Source organism: Bombina bombina, chromosome 1, assembly GCF_027579735.1.
Source record: "Bombina bombina isolate aBomBom1 chromosome 1, aBomBom1.pri, whole genome shotgun sequence".
Taxonomy (NCBI): Eukaryota; Metazoa; Chordata; class Amphibia; order Anura; family Bombinatoridae; genus Bombina; species Bombina bombina.
Window position 1 is genome coordinate 354,394,473 of NC_069499.1, and position 25,224 is coordinate 354,419,696.

Genomic DNA, 25,224 nt, shown 5'->3' on the forward strand with positions numbered 1-25,224 from the left:
GCGGACCCCTGCTATATAGGATGAAGTTTGGTGCAAATAATGTATGTTTGCTTTTTAATATATTTTGCTACACTTGGTTGATTTATTCTGCTTATCCTTTTATATTTACTTTATTTGCTCCTTTGAGAATGGTCATATTTCCAACTATATCATCACACATTGTGTTTGTAACTGCTTGATCAGATTTGTTGATTGACTCCACATTTTACACACAGTTTCTGTTAACTTAGCCTTTGTCTGAAAAATATCTTCTAGATTATTTTGATACAAATGTCTTCAGTGTTTTGAGACATTTATATAAAATACTGTATATACTGTACTGTAAATCATTTAAAGGTACATATAGATGATGCATTTATTTCATGTTTTACTTTTTATCTATTAGATTATATAGATCAACCATATAGAAAGAGTTTAAATGGACATTAAACACTAAATAAATGCTAGATAGAATGATGCATTCAAAGAAAACATTAGTCCATAACTAACATGTAGATGTATTTTTTAAAGTTTCATTAGTTGTTTAAAAAGTGACAAAATAAGTGTAAAGTTTTAGTGTCTATAAAACACTGGGAGCTGCCATGTTGTAACTTGTGTTACCTTCTCTGCTGTGGCCAATTAGGGTCAGTTATAAATAGGTCACTAGAATGTGCAGCCAATGGTTGTGCTTTATTTAACAGTGTTCTGCACTTCCATTTCTAACAGGAACTGAAAAGCTCACAATTTCAGAATGGCATTACAGGCAAAGAGGACAAAATAAATAATGAAAGTATATTGCAGAGTTGTTTTATATATACAATTTATCATTTTATATTACCATCTCAAAGTGTTTAATGTCCCTTTAAACCCACATTTTTTTCTTTCATGATTTAGAAAGAGAATGCAATTTTAAACATCTTTCTAATTTACGTCTATTATCTAATTTGTTTTATTCTCTTGATATTCTTTGCTGAAAAGCATATCTAGATATGCTCAGTAGCTGCTGATTGGTTGCTGCACATAGAAGCCTCGTGTGATTGGCTCACCCATGTGCATTGCTTTTACTTCAACTAAGTATATCTAAAAAATGAAGCAGAATAAATAATAGAAGTAAATTGTAATGTTTACATTTGTATTCTCTATCTGAATCATGAAAAAAAGATTTTGGGTTTAGTGGCCCTTTAAGCAGATGACCATGCACCAAGTACATACACAGTAACACTTAAAGGGACACTGAACCCAATTTTTTTTCTTTTGTGATTCAGATAGAGCATGCAATTTTAAGCAACTTTCTATTTTACTCCTATTATCACATTTTCTTTGTTCTCTTGTTTCATGATTCAGATACAGCATGTCATTTTAAACAACTTTCCAATTTACTTCCATTAAAAAAAATGTGCACAGTCTTTTGTATTTACACTTTTTTCAGTCACCACATCCTACTGAGCATGTGCAAGAACTCAGACTATACGTATATGCATTTGTGATTGGCTAATTGCTATCACATGGTACAGGGGGAGTGGAAATATACATAACTTTGAAATGTGTTAGAAAATAATCTACTACTCATTTGAAATTCAGAGTAAATGCTATTGTATTGTCTTGTTATCTTGCATTTGTTGATTATGCAAATCTACTGTGTTTACTGGTTCTTTAAGTATTCTAATCTATAAAACAGTAATCATCCAACCACAAACAAACCTAACTCACTCACCACACATAACCCATCTGTGCCGATCACCCAGTAAAGTTTAACCATTTCTGGGATGTGGGAGATTAAAGAGCTTGAGGGAAGTGGTACACTGGCATTCATTGTGTGGGGCTGCTTTTGGAGGGACGTGATCATGAGCAGGCAATGGGCAGAATTGGGGAGCAGACAGTTGGCAAGTCTGTACAGGCTGTGGGTGTTGCTTATGAGATCCCTTAAAACTGGGACACCAAAAGACTGTGAGAGGGAAGCAGACCAGTTTGGTTTCTCAACAGTATCGGGCCACTACCAGACATGCCCCCACTGTGCACTCTGACAGGCCCACTGCTCCACACATAAGGAATACCGGGAAGGCCTGTCAGAGTGCCATTAAACATGTGCGTGTACGCTGGGCAAGTAGCAGCCGGTCACTTGGTTTGAGAACCAGTGTCCTTAACCATGAAAATCCTGCACAATGTGGGTAGGTTGAGAAGTGTATACCTGGACATCCTAGCAGAATTAATCCTAACCAAACTTCATAGACCCTTACAGTGAGTATAATGATAAATCAAGCACCCAGACCCCCATTGTAATTAAACCCTAACCAAAGCTACCGATATCTGTTCACCATAATTTAACCATAACATTCCCCCATGCCCCCCACTGTAGACAGCCCTGCCACGTCTACCAGTATATATCATTAAAACCTAAGTTGATTATTTATTTTCTGAGAAGAAAAAAAGTTTAAAAAATAAAATGACCCTTATTTTTTCCTCACAAAGTCAAAATTAAGTGCTCATGATTCAGATAGAGAATGCAATTTTAAACAAATTTCCAGTTTTCTTCTACTATCACTTTTGCTTAGTTTTCTCTGTAATCCTACGCGAGCTCAAGAGCGTGCATTTGTCTTTAGCCATTCTTGCAACAATGTTTAAAGCTATGTTATACATCGTTGCAAACACAGTAGATTGATAATTACAGGTGCACACTCCTAAACTTCTATCAGCCTACCTCAGTTTACTCCTTAACAAAGTATACCAAGAGAAAAAAGGAGATTTGAAAATAGAAGTAAATTTTAAAGTACTTTGAAATTGCATACTCCATCTGAATAATGAGCATTTCATTTTTACTTTGATGTCCCTTTAAATATATTCATTCTGATAATCATTATTTGCTTGTGTACAAATTACACATGTGGCATGTGATATAAACATTTTTTTTAAATTATTTACCAGGATCCATCTGTTTTTTTAATTAACATTTAGGGGCCCATTTATCAAAGGGCTTGCGGACCTGATCCGACACTGCGGATCAGGTCCGCAAGACCTCGCTAAATGCGGAGAGCAATACGCTCTCCGCATTTAACATTGCACCAGCAGCTCACAAGAGCTGCTGGTGCAACGCCGCCCCCTGCTGACCCGCGGCCAATTGGCCGCAGGCAGGGAGGTGTCAATCAACCCGATCGTATTCGATCGGGTTGATTTCCGGCGATTTCTGTCCGCTTGCTCAGAGCAGGCGGACAGGGTTATGGAGCAGCGGTCTTTAGACTGCAGACTCGCCAGAAACACGGCCCTTCAAGCTCCATACGGAGCTTGATAAATGGGCCTGTATAACTGAGAATGCTTGGAAAGTTAAAAAAAAAGCTGTATGAACATTAACTATCTAAAATATGCTTTTAAGTGGTCAAATCCACTCAGAGTTTTCAGATGGACTTAAATACTATTGAGAAGGCCTTCAAAAGGGGACATTAAACACTAAGGGCTAGATTACAATTGGCACACTATTGTTAGCTTGAGTCGCAATAAGCAATATCGCAACCGCGCTAATTTGCGCTTATTACAAGTTGAAAGAAAATGTTTTGCTTGACAAGTGCTCCAGTGCCTGCTGCAGAGAAACACCCCCATAACAGGATATTACCACCTCCATGCTTTACTGTAGGTATGGTGTTATTTGGATGGTGAGCTGTATTGGATTTTCTTCAGACAAATCGTTTGGTGTTGAGGCTAAATAATTAAATTTTAGTCTCATCTGACCATAACACCTTTTGCCATGTGGCCTCAGAATCTCCTAGGTGTGTTATGGCAAAGCTCAGTCGTGAATGCATGTGGCCTTTCAGAAGCCGAAACGCGTCAGCGTTAGGGTACGTGGTAATCCGCTACCCCCACCTAGCCTATGGATTTACAAGCATTTTTATCCTGTTTTCATGAGTCCTGTCTTTTAATCAATAAAGAGACATTTTGTTCAACTCTGGTGCTCCCAATCACTTCTTGTTCTAAGTGTATCGCACGGATATTGGGAGAGCACAGATTAATTGCACCTGATCAGCAACTCAGCCCCTGAAGGTGTATCGTTGTTGGGATACTACAAGCAGTCGGCTCTGCTCAGTCCCCACCCCCTCACTTACATCACACGCCAACAAACCGTGGAACTTGGAGACGGACATTCACGGACGGGTAATCAAGTCGGCGCACCAAGAGGGATCTATACAAGCACACAAGGTTTGAAGCTGAGATATCCTGTAACAGGTACTCTTACACTGCTTCCCTGGGACTGGTACGTTTGCACCCATCGTCATATGTGAGTGTTATCATCTGTCCTTTTATGTTTGGCATTTATGCATAGTTTTTGTATTGAGGAACAGTGTGGCTAAACGAGTAGAGGAGAGTGTATCATTGGACTGTTCAACACAGGGGTGAAGATTCCTAACCCACTCACTTTACAGTGGAGTGTATAAGATTATGGCATTTTGATACTGTTACGCTAGTGTGTACATGAGGCAGGTGCTACTCAACATCTGTGTACTTTTACTTTCTTGAGGAGTGGATTTGTTCTTGCAACTCTCCAATACAAACCACATTTGTGGAGAATTTGTGAAATTGTTGTCACATGTACACAATGGGGCCTATCTACCAAGCTCCGAATGGAGCTTGATGGCCCACGTTTCTGGCGAGTCTTCAGATTCGCCAGAAACAGCAGTTATGAAGCAGTGGTCTAAAGACCGCTGCTCCATAACCCTGTCCGACAGCTCTGAGCAGGAGGACAGGAATCGCCGCAATTCAACCCGATCGAATACGATCGGGTTGCTTGACACCTCCCTGCTGGCAGCCGAGTGGCCACGAATCAGCAGGTGGCAGCGTTGCACCAGCAGCTCTTGTGAGCTGCTGGTGCAATGCTGAATACGGAGAACGTATTGCTCTCCGCATTCAGCAAGGTCTGGCGGACCTGATCCGCACTGTCGGATCAGGTCTGCCAGACTTTGATAAATAGAGGCCATTGACTACTCTTTGTCATAAATTCCTGAGACTGCTTAAAAGTTGCTGTGGGACTCTTGGTAGCCTCTATGACCAGTTTCCTCTTGGCTCTTTCATCCAGTTTGGAGTGACATCGTGATCCAGCGAGGGTCTGTGTTGTACCAAATACCTTCCACTTCTTAATAATAGACTTCACTGTGTTTCTAGGTATTGATAAAGCCTTTGATATTTTCTTGTATCCTTTTCCTGACTTGTGCCTGTCCACAACATTATCCTGGAGATCTTTTGACAGTGCCTTGGCACCCATAGTTGATTGTTTGCTTTAGTTGCACTACCAGGGACTGAGATGCTCCAGGAAAACTCTTTTCGTGCTGAGCTAATCAATATGCCCACAGTTGATCACAGTTAAACGTCAAATGGCTTTGTGTGTGTTGTTGAGAAGGTGATTAACTACACCTGATTGAGTTTACAAGTAATTTTAGGTGAGGTGATCCTTTTTGCAACTCAGTGACTCCATTTTTGAATTGTCTTTCTTTTTGCCTGACATGTTGATGTTATATCTTTCACTTGGATGTTGCACTGAGTAATTACAACTGGATAAACGAAAACCGTGCCCCCACTGTGCACTCTGGCAGGCCCACTGTTCCACACATAAGGAATACCGGGAAGGCCTGTCAGAGTGCCATTAAACATGTGCGTGTATTCTGGGCAGGTAGCAGCCGGTCACTTGGTTTGAGAACCAGTGTCCTTAACCATGAAAATCCTGCACAATGTGGGTAGGTTGAGAAGTGTATACCTGGACATCCTAGCAGAATTAATCCTAACCAAACTTCATAGACCCCTACAGTGAGTATAATGATAAATCAAGCACCCGGACCCCCATCGTAATTAAACCGTAACCAAAGCTACCGATATCTGTTCACCATAATTTAACCATAACATTCGCCCATGCCCCCCACTGTAGACAGCCCTGCCACGTCTACCAGTATATATAATTAAAACCTAAGTTGATTATTTATTTTCTGAGAAGAAAAAAAGTTTGACCCTTATTTTTTCCTCACAATCTTTTTATTCATATTATTCAGTTGTTGGATGTTTTTTTCTGTGACACATTATTCCATGCAGAGCACATGCTTTTGAGTTAATAAAGTTTCCCAAATGATATATACTATATTATACTTTGTATAATTACAGTATATATACAAACAATACATCTGGCATATCAGGTTTTCTTTAACTTGGATTGGATGAACATGCAAAGACCTAGAAGAAACAAGCATTTATCATTCCTTACACTGGTCTTGCCATAGACCTTCACAGATGCAAAATATATTTGGCAAATGCAAAACAAAACATTCCGTTTATTCAATATCGCTGATGATTGCCTAATGTGTCTGAATGCATGATTTTTCCACAAGAAATAATATCAATTCATGACACATAATTAACAATTAAATATCATTGTGGGTAATTTTATCATGAACACTTTTATTTTCTTAAACATTCAAACATTTAATCGTAATCATAAATAAACATTCTTTCTAACTGTGTTCAGTGAAAGACCAGAAGATTTGTATCTGTTAATTAAAAATGTAATTAAATCGTTATAAAACTGAAAATTGTTTTCAACAGAAAGACTTGGTTTAGTTTCAGAGTATGTTTAAGATATTATAGGGATTTGAAACCCAAATTGACTACTCTTTGTCATAAATTCCTGCAACTGCTTAAAAGTTGCTGTGGGACTCTTGGTAGCCTCTATGACCAGTTTCCTCTTGGCTCTTTCATCCAGTTTGGAGGGACATCCTGATCCAGAGAGCGTCTGTGTTGTACCAAATACCTTCCACTTCTTAATAATAGACTTCACTGTGTTTCTAGGTATTGATAAAGCCTTTGATATTTTCTTGTATCCATCTCCTGACTTGTGCCTGTCCACAACATTATCATGGAGATCTTTTGACAATGCCTTGGCACCCATAGTTGATTGTTTGCTTTAGTTGCGCTACCAGGGACTGAGATGCTCCAGGAAAACTCTTTTCGTGCTGAGCTAATCAATATGCCCACAGTTGATCACAGTTAAACGTCAAATGGCTTTGTGTGTGCCGTTGAGAAGGTGATTAACTACACCTGATTGAGTTTACAAGTAATTTTAGGTGAGGTGATCCTTTTTGCAACTCAGTGACTCCATTTTTGAATTGTCTTTCTTTTTGCCTGACATGTGGATGTTGCACTGAGTAATTACAACTGGATAAACAAAAACCGTGTCTGTCTTTATTTCAGGCTGCAAAGCAACAAAATGTGATTATTTTCAAGGGGGGGGGGGGTGATTATTTTCAATAGCCACTGTGTCTATGTATGTGTATATATATATATATATATACTGTATATATATATATATATATATATATATATATATATATACACACTGTGTGTGTGTATATATATATATATATATATATATATATACACACACACATACATACATACATACATACTTTGGAGCCATTTCCTCTCAAATACCTTAAAGCTTAAAAAATAATGTTTAATCAATTTTAATATTTTAAATGTTTTCCCTGTGTTTTTAATGTAAATATTTTACATTCCAATGTTCTTCACATAGTAGAAAATGTTCTTTGTATTTTTAAACATGTATTTATATATATATATATATATATATATACACATGTATATATTCATATAGATATAATATGTATGTATATATCTATACGTGTATATATTCATATATATATGTATAGATATATATTTTACAAAATATGTATAGAAATATAGATTTTAAAAAAAGAAAATGTTCTTCTATGTGAAGAACATTGGAATGTAAAATATTCATAACTACCTTCGGTTTAGTGCTGTAGGTCTAACGTGTTTTCAGGTTAGTGTGTGAGCGATAAGTGTTGGTTGTTTTATTTTAAAAAAAAGCACTATCCATTAAAGTCTATGGGGTGAATATGTTAACACGGTTAGGATAGCCAAAGTCATGAAGGTAGCTTGCATAAGATTTCGTTGTTGCACTAACTTTTTACTTTCAACTTGTAATATGCACGCTATGCCGGCCATGTTAAAATTTTAGTTTGAGTGCAGATAGAGCATCACTTGTAATCTAGCCCTAAATACATTTTACAAGCGTAGTATTGAGGTTATTCCCTGCCTCCCTCTAGTCATGAGTGCCGCCATGATAAAACCTAGGTTCCAAAATGGTGGCACCTATAATTAAAGGGAGATGCATAAAATGTATTTAGTGTTTAATGTGCCTTCAATTTAAAATACCTGATGTATTTTTTAGGTGCAAAGGAAAAAAATACTATTAGAAAATCATGCAAAAAAAGGCTGTAACTATAGATTTGAAAAGCCACAGATTTTTTACTTCTAACGCATTGGAATAGACTATATTGAAAGAAATGCATTCACAGTAAGAGCCAGATTACTACAGATTAACACATATTAACACATAAACATATATGTATATAAGCATATACATATTACAGGGAACACACAGTTCTATATAAGCATATTCATATTACAGGGCAGTGACGTGTGGTGAGGTCAGAGGCTGGTGAGGTACTGGCTAAGATACGCAGGAGAAACACATGTATGAACCCAATAGAGGTAGCTTAAATTAAACTAAAGCATTGTTTCTTAACCACAGTCCTCAAGTACCCCCAACAAGACAGGTTTTCATTATAGCTGAACCAGTGCGCAGGTGAAATAATCAGCTGATGGGTAAGAGCAAGTTAGTAACCATAATGTTACTAATCAGCTGATTACTTCACCTGTGCACCAGTTCAGCTATGATGAAAACCTGGCCTGTTGGGGGTACTTGAGGACCATTGTTGAGAAACATTGCACTAAAGCACCAGCTCATCGGCAATGTGTTAATTACCTGGAGAATAAAGCACACACACTCTACTCACTGACACACACACACTACATGCACACACCCTGCTCACTGACAAACACACATGCACACACACTCTGCTCACATACCCACTCCCACAATTCTGTGGCATAGTGCCAGTTACCTAGCAATTAGAATGATACACAGGGGCATATTTATCAAGCTCCGAATGGAGCTTGATGCCCCGTGTTTCTGGCGAGCCTGCAGGCTCGCCAGAAACAGCAGTTATGAAGCAACGGTCACAAAGACCGCTGCTCCATAACCTGTCCGCCTGCTCTGAGCAGGCGGACAGACATTGCTGGAAATCAACTCGATCGAGTACGATCAGGTTGATTGACACCCCCCTGCTGGCGGCCTATTGGCCGCGAGTCTGCAGGGGGCGGCGTTGCACCAGCAGCTCTTGTGAGCTGCTGGTGCAATGCTGAATATGGCAAGAGTATTGCTCGCCGTATATAGCGAGGTCTGTCAGACCTGATCCGCACTGTCGGATCAGGTCCAACAGACCTTGATAACTATGGGCCACAATCTCTTCTCTATTCACTACTGTGCTAGACAAATAATTTACCGTGCTAAGAAGTTCCACAAATCCGCTCCTAGTTTCCTATTATGAGTGTGAGAAGCTGGAAAAGACATTGCATGTGGCCCTGTTCAATGGAGCACACGCAAACTTCCCTTGCATAACTTTTAGCTTACAAATGATTGCTATATAGAGTTTAAAAGGTGCATACCCCAATAGCAGCAGATAAAAGCATGTAATAAAGGAATGCATATCTCAAATACAGCTCCAATACCAGCAGATAAAACCATGTAGGAAAGTAATGTGTATCTCAAATACACCTCCAATACCAGCAGATTGTTTTGTTAAAGTTTTTCTGAATATGTTTTTCATTTTTTATGTGAAACCTGAAACTGTATGTGTTTGCTTGAATATTAACTAAGCATCCATGAAAATCTCATCCAAAGCAAAAAGCACAAGAAAAGCTTAGATGCACTTTTGCCATTTAAAATAATTGTGTACAAAAGTGCTTAATCATCTAAAGCAGGGTTCTTAAAACTTTTTCCCCCCAAGACCCAGTGAATTGATACTACACACATATGAGACCCTATTTCAATGCTTGGTACAACAAGATAGCTGCAATTTTTGGAAAAGTAACTAAAATGTGTGATTTTCCCCCCTAATTGTAGTCAAACTTGAAAGTAAAATATAATAACACACAGTTTGTGTATATGTGTATGTATGTGTGCAAATGTATGTTTAGGTGTGTATGTGCTTGTGTTTATGTATGTGTGTGTATATATGTTTGTGTATGTGTGTGTATGTGTGTGTATATGTGCATGTGTGTGTATATGTGCATGTTTGTGTATGTGTGCGCATGTGTGTTTGTGTATATGTGCATGTGCGTGTATGTGTGTGTATGTGTGCGCATGTGTGTTTGTGTATATGTGCATGTGTATGTGCGTGTATGTGTGTGTATATATGTTTGTGTATGTGTGTGTATATGTGCATGTGTGTGTATATGTGCATGTTTGTGTATGTGTGCGCATGTGTGTTTGTGTATATGTGCATGTGTATGTGCGTGTATGTGTGTGTATGTGTGTGTATGTGTGCGCATGTGTGTTTGTGTATATGTGCATTTGTATGTGCGTGTATGTGTGTGTATATATGTTTGTGTATGTGTGTGTATGTGTGTGTATATATGTTTGTGTATGTGTGTGTATGTGTGTGTATCTGTGTGTATGTTTGTGTGTGTATATGTGCATGTTTGTGTATATGTGTATGTTTGTGTATGTGTGCGCATGTGTGTTTGTGTATATGTGCATGTGTATGTGCAATAGGTGTGTATAAGTGCATTCATGTGTGTATAAATTAGTGTATGTGAGTGTGTTTATGTATATGTATGTTTCTTTATTATTATTTTTTTACATCGGTTGGATTGTCATGCAATAATCTGGCACATTGCCCCTACCGATATCAGGCTCTGGATTTACCACTGCTGGTATTACAAGCTGAAAGTAAAAAAATTATTTTTTTGTTTAAATTACATTTTTGTAACCATATTGAGCTGCTGTGCATAGTATATAGCTGCCCATTAACACCTTTAGACATAGTTATTATGCAAATGCAAAAATACTGTTTTTTAAATGTGTTTATCTTTGTTGCGTATAAAAATTAGCATCATTTAGTGACTGGGTATATGTTGCCATGGTATCACTACCAGCTTGTAAATAATACAGGGTCCTTCTGACTCCCTTTCGCATGCTGTATGAGGGATCCCCCTGGCATCAGCAAATCTAGGGGTCGATCCGATAAAAATCGTCGCCCGCAAAAGTCGGCGACGCCAATATTTGCGCGGGTTTGGTATCCTATATACGGCGTAACCTAGAAGTTACGCGCGTATATTTCTGCCGTCGCCCGTAGTTTTTTGGGCCATAGGCAGGTATACCAAACCCGCACAGTTTGGTATCCAATATACAGCGTAAGGACTTACGTGGCGAAAATGGAGAAATCTTACTCCATTTTCACCTCGCCACAAAAAGCAGCCGTAAGAAGCCTTACGCTGACTATTGGAGCCCCGTAACTCCCTAAACTGGCTGCTAAAATAAACCTAACACCTAACGCATGCGCAATGTCTATCTCCCTGTCAACCGCGATCTGCTAAAATAAACCTAACACCTAACGCATGCGCAATGTCTATCTCCCTGTCAACCGCAATCTGCTAAAATAAACCTAACACCTAACGCATGCGCAATGTCTATCTCCCTGTCAACCACGATCTGCTAAAATAAACCTAACACCTAACGCATGCGCAATGTCTATCTCCCTGTCAACCGCGATCCCCCGCCGCAATCCATAATAAAGTATTTAACCCCTAAACCGTCGCCATCTACATAAACTAACCCCCTACTGTGAGCCCCTAAAACCGCCACCATCTAACTGATCTATCCCCTAATGTGAACCCCTTACACCGCCGCCATCTATATTAAAATTATTAACCCCTAATTTAATCTACCTACCCCGCCGCCAGCTATATTATCTATATTAACCCTAAGTATATTATAGTTAATATAGTTATTACATTATATATATTAACTATATTAACCCTAATTATATTAGGGTTAATATAGTTAATATAGTTACTATAGTATTTATATAAACTATATTAACTCTATCTAACCCTAACACCCCTAACTAAATTCTTATTAAATAAATCTAATTCATATTATAAACTAAAATATTCCTATTTAAATCTAAATACTTACCTATAAAATAAACCCTAAGATAGCTACAATGTAATTAATAATTACATTATAGCTATGTTAGGGTTTATATTTATTTTACAGGTAAATTGTTAATTATTTTAACTAGGTATAATAACTATTAAATAGTTATTACCTATTTAATAGCTACCTAGTTAAAATAATTACCCAATTACCTGTAAAATAAATCCTAACCTAAGTTACAAATACACCTACACTATCAATAAATTAAATAAACTACAAATATCTATCTAAAAATACAATTAAATAAACTAAACTAAATTACAAAAAAAACAAACACTAAATTACAAAAAATAAAAAAAAGATTACAAGATTTTTAAGCTAATTACACCTATTCTAAGCCCCCTAATAAAATAATAAACCCCCAAAATAATTCCCTACCCTATTCTAAATTTAAAAAAAGTTCAAAGCTCTTTTACCTTACCAGCCCTTAAAAGGGCCTTTTGTGGGGGCATGCCCCAAAGAAAACTGCTCTTTTGCCTGCAAAAAAAAACACAATACCACCCCCCAACATTACAACCCACCACCCACATACCCCTAATCTAACCCAAACCCCCCTTAAATAAACCTAACACTACCCCCCCCGAAGATCTCCCTACCTTGTATTCACCCCGCCTGGCAGAACTCCTCATCCGATCCGGGCAATGTCTTCCAGCAAGCGGCAGTGAAGTCTTCTTCCATCCGGGCGATGTCTTGAAGCAAGCGGCAGAGAGTCTTCTTCGCGGTGTAGGGGGATGTAGATTGTAGGCAAAAGAGCAGTTTACTTTGTGACAAAGCCCCGCCAAAAGCCCTTTTAAGGGCTGGCAAAAGAGCTGTTACTTTGGGGCATGCCCCGCAAAAAGCCCTTTTAAGGGCTGGCAAAAGAGCTGTTACTTTGGGGCAATGCCACGCAAAAAGCCATTTTCAGGGCTATTTGTAGGGTTAGACTTAGGTTTAGTGGTAGGGATAGTTTAGTATTTTAGGGGTTGAATAATTTAATATAGATGGCGGCGGGGTAGGGGGATTAGATTAGGGGTTAATAATTTTAAAATAGATAGCGGCGGGGTAGGGGCTCACTTTAGGGGGTAGGTAAGGTAGATAGCGGCGGTGTTAGGGGCTCACTTTAGGGGGTTATAGATTTAGTATAGCTGGTGGCGGTTTAGGGGTTAATAACTTTATTAGGTTGCGGCGGGCTCCGGGAGCGGCGGTTTAGGGGTTAATACATATTTTATTGTTAGGCTAGTGAGGGGGGATAGCGGATAGAGGGTTAGACGTGTCGGGCTATGTTAGGGAGGCGTGTTAGACAGTGCGGGTGATTTAGACTTTAGTCAGGTTTTGTAAGCGCCGGCAGTTTCTAACATGCCGCAAGTCACTGGCGACGCCAGAAATTTGTACTTGCGCAGATTTCTGGACATCGCTGGTTTATCAGACTTACGGCACGTTAGCATCTGACGGCGACATATATGGGATAGCTCGAGTTGCGAGCTGAAACTGCGGGCGACGCGGGTTCCCTCGCTTGCGCCGCAAACTACGATCTATATCGGATCGCGCCCCTAATATGCCACTATTAATCTGTGGCTCCGCTGACATATATTGGGTAACTGTGGCTTGCTGTTTTTTTGGATACAGAATATCCATTATGTTTAAGCCTAGTAATAATTAATGGATAAATGTGCCTAATTTTTATCCCAGAGTATATAAAGGGAAAAAGAATAGTTTAACATACATGAGTAAATACAAAAGGCTTTAAAAGGGCACACCCTTGGTGCATCATTTTATAGCCAGCATCTTGCCAAACATCTGGCACAATGCAAATTTCTTTTATTTTTAAGGAAAATACATTTTGGATATTCTCTATTTTGCCTAAAATCACTATCTCACACATGGAAAACAAAATTAATGACAATACAATTGCTGTAATGAAAATTTCAATAGAAAATGTGAAACCTAGAATGGCTTAGCTCACAAAAGCTGCTCTAGGGGGGATATCTATCAAGCCGTCAACTTTCTTGAATTCAACGGCACCAATACGCCCGCCTAACATCGCCACCACGGACCTGAATACGATCTGCATATTTATAAAAAAGCCGTCAAAAAGCCGCGCACCAAGGACGGGGCGATGAGCATCGGACTGTTGTTAACTAAAAGTCATCGATCTTGCGTCTATTCGGCTTTTTACCAACTTTATTTATAACCTGTTACTAAACGCCGCCACTATACTAAATGTTTAACCCCTATCCTGCCGCTCCCGGACCCCGCCGCCACCTAAATAAGGTTATTAACCCCTATCCCGCCGCTCCCGGACCCCGCCGCCACCTAAATAAATGTATTAACCCCTATCCCGCTGCTCCCGGACCCCCCCGCCACCTAAATAAATGTATTAACCGATATCCCGCCGCTCCCAGACCCCGCCGCCACTAAATAAACATATTAACCCCTAAAACTCTGGCCCCCCACATCAGTACCACTAACTAAACCTATTAACCCCTTAACCACCAGCCCCCCACATCGCCATAAACTAAATTAAGCTATTAACCCCTAAACCTAACAAGCCTCTAACTTTTAAATTAAAATTACCACATCCCTATCTTAAAATAAATTTAAACTTACCTGTAGAATTAAAATAAACTATTTTTAAACTATTAATTAACCTACCCTAACTATTATACTACTATTATATTAAACTACCAATTAAATTAGCTAAATTTCATATTATAAAAAGCCTAACCCTACTCAAATTATTTAAATCTACTATTTAACCTTATTAAAAATGACTAAACTACAAAAAAAAAATAAACGCTACGTTACAAAAAATAAAAAACACTAAATTACGAAAACAAACAAACCACATTATCAAAAATAAAAAAGAATTACACCTAATCTAATAGCCCTATCAAAATAAAAAAAGCCCCCCAAAATAAAAAAAAAACCCTAGCCTACCAAGGGCCTTTTGTGGGGCATTGCCCCAAAGAAATCAGCTCTTTTACCTGTAAAAAAAAAATACAATCACCCCAGCAGTAAAACCCACCACCCCCACAACCAACCCCCCAAATAAAATCCCTATCTAAAATAACCTAAGCTCCCCATTGCCCTGAAAAGGACATTTGTATGGGCATTGCCCTTAAAAGGGCATTTAGCTCTTTCACTGCCCAGACCCTACTCTAAAAATAAAACCCACCCAAAAAACCCTTAAATAAACCTAACACTAACCCCCGATGATCCATTTACAGTTCTTGAAGTTCCGTTTAAAGGATCCATCCAGCCAGCAAGAAGTCTTCATCCGGGCGGCAAGAAGTCTTCATCCGGGTGGCTTCTTCCATCTTCATCCATCCGGCGAAGTCTTCATCCAGACGGCATCTTCTATTTTCATCCATCCGGCGCAGAGCGGGTCCATCCTGAAGACATCTGACGCGGAGCTCCTCTTCAATAAGGTTGCCGCCGTAAACTAGAACTTGAATGCAAGTGACGTCATCAAAGATGGCGTCCCTTGCATTCCTATTGGCTGAAAGGTTCCAATCAACCAATAGGATTAGAGCTGCTATTGGCTGTTCCAATCAGAAAGAAAAAAAATAACTGCTTGTTGAACTGTTTACAGTGCTCCAGCCCTCATTATATTGCTGACAGCCACTGTAAACAGTTCAACAAGCAGTTATTTTTTTATTTTTTTTTACCTGTAATTGCAGATCTGTGTTTCTGGGACAAGAGGAGAGAAAGTATTCAGAACAGACAGATGGAAAGTAAGCAGCGTGCTGTGCTGTACGATAGCACTAGTCTTGCTTTCTTTGAAATCTGAGCTTTGCTTAACTGTAGCACTTACCCTGTGCTGCTGCCCCCTCACTGACTTCTCTCCCCCTTCTCCCGGGCCGGACGGGACAAATGCCTCTCTCCTCAGTAGTTCATCCCTTAGCTCAAATAGAATGGAAGGGATTAGTCAGTTGATTCTATTGAGGGTCTAGTCTACTGCAGTGCACAATAAAGACTGAGCTCTTCCTGTGGGGCTGCGTGTAAGCCACCAGCAGATTGCTGCACCGCTCTCACAATGGTGATTCTGTGATCTCAGGTGTTTGAGAAGTGTGTTTTTTGCTGATAGATATCACTTGTTGCGTGAGACGGACATATAGTGACACAATAGATTCTATTGAATCTATTGTGCAGTGTCACTATAATACAAGGAACACACAGTTCTATATAAGCATATACATATTACAGGGAACACACAGTTCTATATAAGTATATACATATTACAAGGAACACACAGTTCTATATAAGCATATACATATTACAAGGAACACACAGTTCTATATAAGCATATACATATTACAGGGAACACACAGTTCTATATAAGCATATACATATTACAAGGAACACACAGTTCTATATAAGCATATACATATTACAAGGAACACACTGTTTTATATAAGTATATACATATTATAAGGAATACACAGTTCTATATAAGCATATACATATTACAGGGAACACACAGTTCTATATAAATATATACATATTACAAGGAACACACAGTTCTATATAAGTATATACATATTACAGGGAGCACACAGTTCTATATAAGCATATACATAATTCAAGGAGCACACAGTTCTATATAAGCATATACATATTACAGGGAACACACAGTTCTATATAAGCATATACATAATACAAGGAATACACAGTTCTATATAAGCATATACATATTACAAGGAACACACAGTTCTTTATAAGTATATACATATTACAAGGAACACACAGTTCTTTATAATCATATACATATTACAGGGAACACACAGTTCTATATAAGCATATATACATATTACAGGGAACACACAGTTCTATATAAGTATATACATGTTACAGGGAGCACACAGTTCTATATAAGCATATACATATTACAGGAAACACACACGGCTAGATTTAGAGTTTGGCGGTAGCCGTCAAAACCAGCGTTAGAGGCTCCTAACGCTGGTTTTGGGTTACCGCTGGTATTTAGAGTCAGTCAGGAAAGGGTCTAACGCTCACTTTGCAGCCGCGACTTTTCCATACCGCAGATCCCCCTACGCCATTTGCGTATCCTATCTTTTCAATGGGATCTTTCTAACGCTGGTATTTAGAGTCTTGGCTGAAGTGAGCGTTAGAAATCTAACGACAAAACTCCAGCCGCAGAAAAAAGTCAGTAGTTAAGAGCTTTCTGGGCTAACGCCGGTTTATAAAGCTCTTAACTACTGTGCTCTAAAGTACACTAACACCCATAAACTACCTATGTACCCCTAAACCGAGGTCCCCCCACATCGCCACCACTCTATTAAAATTTTTTAACCCCTAATCTGCCGACAGCACACCGCCGCCACCTACGTTATCCCTATGTACCCCTAGTCTGCTGCCCCTAACACCACCGACCCCTATATTATATTTATTAACCCCTAATCTGCCGCCCCCAACGTCGCCTCCACCTACCTACAATAATTAACCCCTAATCTGCCGACCGGATTTCACCGCTACTCTAATAAATGTATTAACCCCTAAAGCTAAGTCTAACCCTAACACTAACACCCCCCTAAGTTAAATATATTTTAAATCTAACGAAATAAATTAACTCTTATTAAATAAATTAATCCTATTTAAAGCTAAATACTTACCTGTAAAATAAACCCTAATATAGCTACAATATAAATTATAATTATATTGTAGCTATTTTAGGATTAATATTTATTTTACAGGCAACTTTGTAATTATTTTAACCAGGTACAATAGCTATTAAATAGTCAATAACTATTTAATAGCTACCTACTTAAAATAATTACAAAATTACCTGTAAAATAAATCCTAACCTAAGTTACAATTAAACCTAACACTACACTAGCAATAAATTAATTAAATAAAATACCTACAATTATCTACAATTAAACCTAACACTACACTATCAATAAATTAATAAAATAAAATACCTACAATTAAATACAATTAAATAAACTAACTAAAGTACAAAATATAAAAAAGAACTAAGTTACAAAAAATAAAAAAATATTTACAAACATTAGAAAAATATTACAACAATTTTAAACTAATTACACCTACTCTAAGCCCCCTAATAAAATAACAAAGACCCCCAAAATAAAAAAATGCCCTACCCTATTCTAAAATTAAAATAGAAAAGCTCTTTTACCTTACCAGCCCTTAAAAGGGCCATTTGCGGGGCATGCCCCAAAGAATTCAGCTCTTTTGCCTGGAAAAAAAACATACAATACCCCCCCCCAACATTACAACCCACCACCCACATACCCCTAATCTAACCCAAACCCCCCTTAAATAAACCTAACACTAAGCCCCTGAAGATCTTCCTACCTTATCTTCACCACACCGTATCAGCGATCCGTCCAGGCTCCGATGTCTTGATCCAAGCCCAAGCGGGGGACTGAAGACATCCATCCTCCGGCTGAAGTCTTGATCCAAGCGGGCAGAAGAGGACATCCGGACCGGCAAACATCTTCATCCAAGCCACATCTTCTATGTTCTTCCATCCGATGACGACCGGCTGATCTTCAAGACCTCCAGCGCGGATCCATCCATCTTCACCGACGACTTCCCGACGAATGACGGTTCCTTTAAGGGACGTCATCCAAGATGGCGTCCCTCGAATTCCGATTGGCTGATAGGATTCTATCAGCCAATCGGAATTAAGGTAGGAAAATTCTGATTGGCTGATGGAATCAGCCAATCAGATTCAAGTTCAATCCGATTGGCTGATCCAATCAGCCAATCAGATTGAGATCGCATTCTGTTGGCTGTTCCGATCAGCCAATAGAATGCGAGCTCAATCTGATTACCTGTAAAATAATATTAGGGTTTATTTTACAGGTAAGTATTTAGCTTTAAATATGATTAATTTATTTAATAAGAGTTAATTTATTTCGTTAGATTTAAATTATATTTAACTTAGGGGGTGTTAGTGTTAGGGTTAGACTTAGCTTTAGGGGTTAATACATTTATTAGAGTAGCGGTGAGATCCGGTCGGCAGATTAGGGGTTAATTATTGTAGGTAGGTGGAGGCGACGTTGGGGGCGGCAGATTAGGGGTTAATAAATATAATATAGGGGTCGGCGGTGTTAGGGGCAGCAGATTAGGGGTACATAGGGATAACGTAGGTTGCGGCGGTGTACGGAGCGGCAGATTAGGGGTTAATAATAATATGCAGGGGTCAGCGATAGCGGGGGCAGCAGATTAGGGGTTAATAAATATAATATAGGGGTCGGCGGTGTTAGGGGCAGCAGATTAGGGGTACATAGGGATAACGTAGGTTGCGGCGGTGTACGGAGCGGCAGATTAGGGGTTAATAATAATATGCAGGGGTCAGCGATAGCGGGGGCGGCAGATTAGGGGTTAATAAATATAATATAGGGGTCGGTGGTGTTAGGGGCACCAGATTAGGGGTACATAGGTATAATGTGGGTTGCGGCGGTGTACGGAGCGGCAGATTAGGGGTTAATAATAATATGCAGGGGTCAGCGATAGTGGGGGCGGCAGATTAAGGGTTAATAAGTGTAAGGTTAGGGGTGTTTAGACTCGGGGTTCATGTTAGGGTGTTAGGTGCAGACTTAGGAAGTGTTTCCCCATAGGAAACAATGGGGCTGCGTTAGGAGCTTAACGCTGCTTTTTTGCAGGTGTTAGGTTTTTTTTCAGCTCAAACTGCCCCATTGTTTTCTATGGGGGAATCGTGCACGAGCATGCTTTTGAAGCTGGCCGCGTCCGTAAGCAACGCTGGTATCGAGAGTTGCAGTGGCTGTAAATATGATCTACGCTCCCTTTTTTGGAGCCTAACGCAGCCATTCTGTGAACTCTAAATACCAACGGTATTTAAAAGGAGCGGGGGGGAAAAAAGCATGCGTAGCTAACGCACCCCTTTGGCCGCAGAACTCTAAATCTAGCCGACAGTTTCCATAGACTGCACTGTAAAGGCACTTTTGTATGCCAGTTTTTTTTCCTATCACCCCACAACTGCGAACTTTAAAACTCTAAAAACTGCTTTTTGCAGATATTTTATTAAAAAAGAAAGATGCTGCTATCTTTATTTTCTTTTTAATAAAATATATGACACTGCATTTTGGGGGCATTTGGTGGACATTTATAAAATTAACCAGAGATCTAATCTCTGGTTAATTTTATAAGCGCTAATTGCTACTACAAGCTCCCGGTAGCAATAACAAGTCACTTGTAATGGCTGATTATTTATCGCGCGCCTGTTTGCAGGCATGCAATAAATTAGCGCTCCACTTGTAATCTAGCCCTAAATGTTATTCTATATATCAGAAGGTACTGAGAATATTTTAAGATACATTTCTAGTAACTAAATGCTTTTTATATACTTCCAGTTCTAAGTCATATTGCAAATGCTGAGCAAGGAGAACTATTTTTCAACGCTGATGAGAATATTAATAGTAACTCTCTGCTGTTAAAGTATCTGTCCAATTTCTCTCCAGGCAAATAATAGTAAATGATGCACCAAATGGCCCAATTTAAGGGATGCTAAATATTTAATTGTCTTTTTATGTTCATGTACTTTACTTCCTGCCTATTTATTGTCATCCGTTCTATTGTTTCCATCTGTTCTCTCACTTTTTCCTTTTTTGTTTCTATTAAATATCTTTACTGCATTCTGTTGTACCATAATTCCTTTGCTTTCTCTTAGATTGCTGAAGCAGTTCACAGGTTGGCCAGTGTCAGAGCTGCAGGGAGTGCTGCGCTCCACCTGGCACAGTAATCCATACATCCGAGGCTCTTACACAAATGTGCCTGTTGGGATTGATGCAGTAAAAGAGCAGACTGCATTACAAGAACCTCTTCCATCAACTTACCATAAAAAAAATATCCGGGTAAGTGCTACTCAATGTGTTTGTGTATTTGTTTTTCTGGCCTCTCCTATTCAAATTTTGTGATAGGTCAAATTTTATCCCAAGATGTGAAAGATAAAAAAAGAAGGCGCCACCATGGTGCACAATCAGATGATTCAAACACGCCAAATGTACAAGTAAGACTGTTGGGAGTCGTCCAGCTAACTCACACTGATGGATGTCCATCAGTGTGAGTTAGCTGGACGACTCCCAACAGTCCAGAAGGCATTTGTGACACTTCTCAAGTGTCATACAGCTTGTAAGTACGGTCTTACTTGTACATTTGGCGTGTTTGAATCATCTGATTGTGCACCATGGTGGCGCCTTCTTTTTTTATCTTTCACATCTACAGATCATAACATCTTGGGACACCAACAAGAATTTCGAAGAAGCAGCCTGCCATCTGTTCCAGACATTTGAATCTGGATTATGGACTAGACGAACTGTCCAATATCACATTTCCACCATCTACTAGATTGGTTTGATTGGGACTTTTTTTCACTCTGTATATATATTTTGCAATATTTACCCCTGTATACACATATAGGGGTATTTCACTATTACATTGCACTATATGTTGATATTTTTACTTTTTATACACAGGTATTTGGCGCACTGGTTTTTTTTTCACATTTAATAATCAAATTTTATCCCAGCCTGTGACATTCACAAATTAACTGTCCTCTGTTAAAGTTTCTCAAATGGCAAGAATTGCCCACTTCAACATTAAAAACAAATTCTTACTGGTTTGTGTAAACCATGCACAAACCACTTAGCAAACATAGAGAAAAAAAGAACCCTCCACTTTTTGCTATTTTTCTACACCATTTAAGTACACAGGCAAATGAGACATGACAGTGAGATAATATAATAAGCAGGACTTGACAAATTTAAATTAAACTTAAGAGCCAGCAAAAAAAAAGAGGAGTCAGCTACACATTTATAGGTACCAGGCAGAAAGAAGAAAGATAAAGAATTAATTAAAGGGACAGTCTAGTAAAAATTAAATGTTTATGTTTCAGATAGGGCATGCAATTTTTAAACAACTTTCCAATGTACTTTTGTCATCAAATTTGTTTTGTTTTCATGGTATTCTTTGTTGAAAGCTAAACCTAGGTTGGCCCATAAACTGATTTGCAAGCCACCTTTTATCTAATCTCTGCATTTTTAACAGTTTTCACGGTTCATGTGTATCATATAGATTACATAGTGCTCACTCAGTTACTTATGCAAGTCTGTCAAAATAACTGAAATAAAGGGGCAGTCTGCAGAGGCTTAGATACAAGGCAATCACAGAGGTAAAAAGTATAATTATATAATAGTGCTGTTTATGCAAAACTGGGGAATGGGTAATTAAGGGATTATCTATCTTTTTAAATAGTAAACATTTTTAAGTAGGCTGTGCCTTTAAACTTAGGAGCCAGCAAAACAAATTGAGGAGTCAGCTACACATTTGTGGGTACCAGGCAATTTTATTTGTAAGAAGATAAATAAAGAATTACTTAAATATGAGTCTAAACTTCTAGAAGTCTAGGATCCATAGCTCCAAGGCTTTTTCAAGCTCTTTGATAAATATCTGTTAAATGCTGGTCTTATGTGTCTGATTCTATAACTGTTTTGGAGTCATATTTGTCCTATTCAGTAACTGCTAAAATATATGCTTAATTGTTTTGGTTTAAAACTAAATTGTCCTAGACCACATTCTATTTTTTCAATAAATGTAGAATGCTTTTCCTGATATTGAGTATTAAGGTGCACCTGTAGATACTTTATGTTAATATCCAATATGGTTTAAAACAGAAACAAGATACACAGGCTATCAGTAAAAATACAGATGAAAACAATGACATAGATATATCTAGTAAAATAAAATATACAAACTATACATATAAATATTGAAATTAACATGAAATAACTAATCAGTTATTTAATCAAAGTATTAGTTGATAACAGGTGTATTAAAAAAACAAAACACGACAAACCTGCCAAATTTTTTATACAGGAGTAAATGGAGCAACAAGGGAAGTTCTAAATAACAGTCATTGCTCACAGGGACCATACAAAGAAAAAAGTATTTGACCCCATAAAATGTTAGTAGCAAATCCTCTCATTCACCTAATCAAAAGCGCCAGTTTCAAACTTTATCATGCAGCTATATAATCTGACCATACAGCTCTTTTTTCTTTCTCTGATAGGACTGCAAGACTAGTCACCAAAAATATTTGATTAAAATGCAGCACAGCTGCCATTATATATATAATTATTAACAGCTTGTAGTATAAATTAATCAAGGGGAGATTCCCACCAGACATCAAAATGGTCTTCTATAGGATTAAGCTGGGTGGTGAATCCTCAGCACTTGGGACACTTGGGTTTCCAAACAAAATGTATAATATAATATATATATATTTGTATAGTCCAGAGCAAAGACAGCACTCGCTGGATTTAAGAAAAAATAACTTTTATTGAAAAAAAGTTAAATGCATAGTCCCATGACGTTTCGGTGTGCCTCCCGGATGTCAGGATTATACAACGGTCCTCAAGCTGGGTGATGCCATTTGACAAAGGTGTCTGTGGACACCGAAATGTCATGGGACTATGCTTTTAACTTTTTTTCAATAAAAGTTATTTTTTCCTAAATCCAGTGAGTGCTGTCTTTGCTCTGGACTGTTTATATCTGACACATGCACCCTGGTATATGCTTTAACCTGGGGTTAAAAAGTGCTTATCCTTTACTTGAATTATATATATTATTTATTATTATCATTTATTTATAAAGCGCCAGAAGATTATGCAGCGCTATACAAAGAATAAAAAACATTACAGGGATGCATTAAATACACAAACAAGTACAATATTTGGGTACATTACAGTTGTAGGTGCAATAATGAGTTATACAAAAGGAGAGGAATGCCCTGCCCTTGAGCACAATCAGTAATAGTTCACTTTAAATACAAAGTGTATATATATATATATATATATATATATATATATATATATATATATATATATACATACATACATTGCTCAGCATAAATGAGTACACCCCTTTTGAAAAGTAAGATTTTAATCAATATCTTAATGTGAACACAAGAGCAATTTACAGAACTTGAGTTTTATAGAACATTTGTGAACATTACATGATAGTAAGGTTAATAATATAGATTACTTATTATAATAATATAAAATACTTACAAAATCTTCAGGTTTACTCAAAGTAGATGATGCACAAATGAATACACTCCATAACAAAAACTACTACATCTAATATTTTGTACGACCTTCATAACTTGTAAGGACAGCACCACGTCTTCTAGGCATGGAATAATTTAGAGCCTGGATGCTGAATGGAGAGTGATGCTCAACTTGCCTCTTCAGAATTCCCCATAGGTGTTTGATTGGGTTCAGATCAAGAGACATACTTGGCCACTGCATCACTTTCACCCATTTCTTCTCCAGAAATGCAACAGTGGCCTTAGTTAGATGTGTGTTTTGGATCATTGTCATGTTGGAGAACTGCACGACGACCAAGGGCATGGAGTGATGGTAGCATCTTCTCTTTCAATATAGAGCAGCACATCTGTGAATTCATGATACCATCAATGAAATGCAGCTCCCCGACACCAGCAGCACTCATGCAGCCCCACAGAAGGACACTGCCACCACCATGTTTCACTGTAGGCACCATGCATTTTTCATTGTACTCCTCACCTTTGCAACGCCATACAGTTTTGAAGCCATCAGTTCCAAAAACATTTATCTTGGTCTCATCACCCCAGAGTACAGAGTCCCAGTCATCTTCTTCTTTTTCAGCATGTGTACTGGCAAAGTCTAGGCAGGCTTTTTTGTGTATGGACTTCAGGAGAGGCTTTCTTCGTGGGTGACACCCATGCATGCCATTCCTCTGCAGTGTACACCGTATTGTGTCATGGGAGACAATCACCCCAGTTTAGCTTTCTACTTCTTTAGCTAACTGCAGTAAACTTGCATGTTGATTTTCTTCAACCCTTCTCATCAGAAGACGCTCCTGTCGAGGTGTTAACTTCTGACAGCCTGGACAGCTCTGTGAGATGGTTGCAGTTCCATCTTTGTAACATTTTTGTATTCTGAATGATAAGTAAAGCTTTGCTGATCTTCTTGTAGCCTTCACCTTTCTTGTGTAAATAAATTATTTTCTTTCTCAGGCCTTGTGACATTTCTCTTCCATGTGGTGCCATTGCTGACAGCATGACACGGGAAGAGGTTTTCTTTGGT

General features: G+C 38.4%; 1 protein-coding gene across 2 annotated transcripts in view; it reads left to right on the forward strand.

Annotated features, from left to right (window-relative positions):
- LOC128645314 (peroxisomal N(1)-acetyl-spermine/spermidine oxidase) overlaps positions 1-25,224 on the forward strand; it is a 147,452-nt gene that overhangs the window by 79,465 nt on the left and 42,763 nt on the right. For both annotated transcript variants that reach the window (XM_053698208.1, XM_053698207.1), the window contains exon 3: positions 20,769-20,952. In XM_053698208.1, the coding sequence (XP_053554183.1) occupies positions 20,769-20,952 (184 nt within the window). The remainder of the gene's footprint in view (positions 1-20,768; positions 20,953-25,224) is intronic.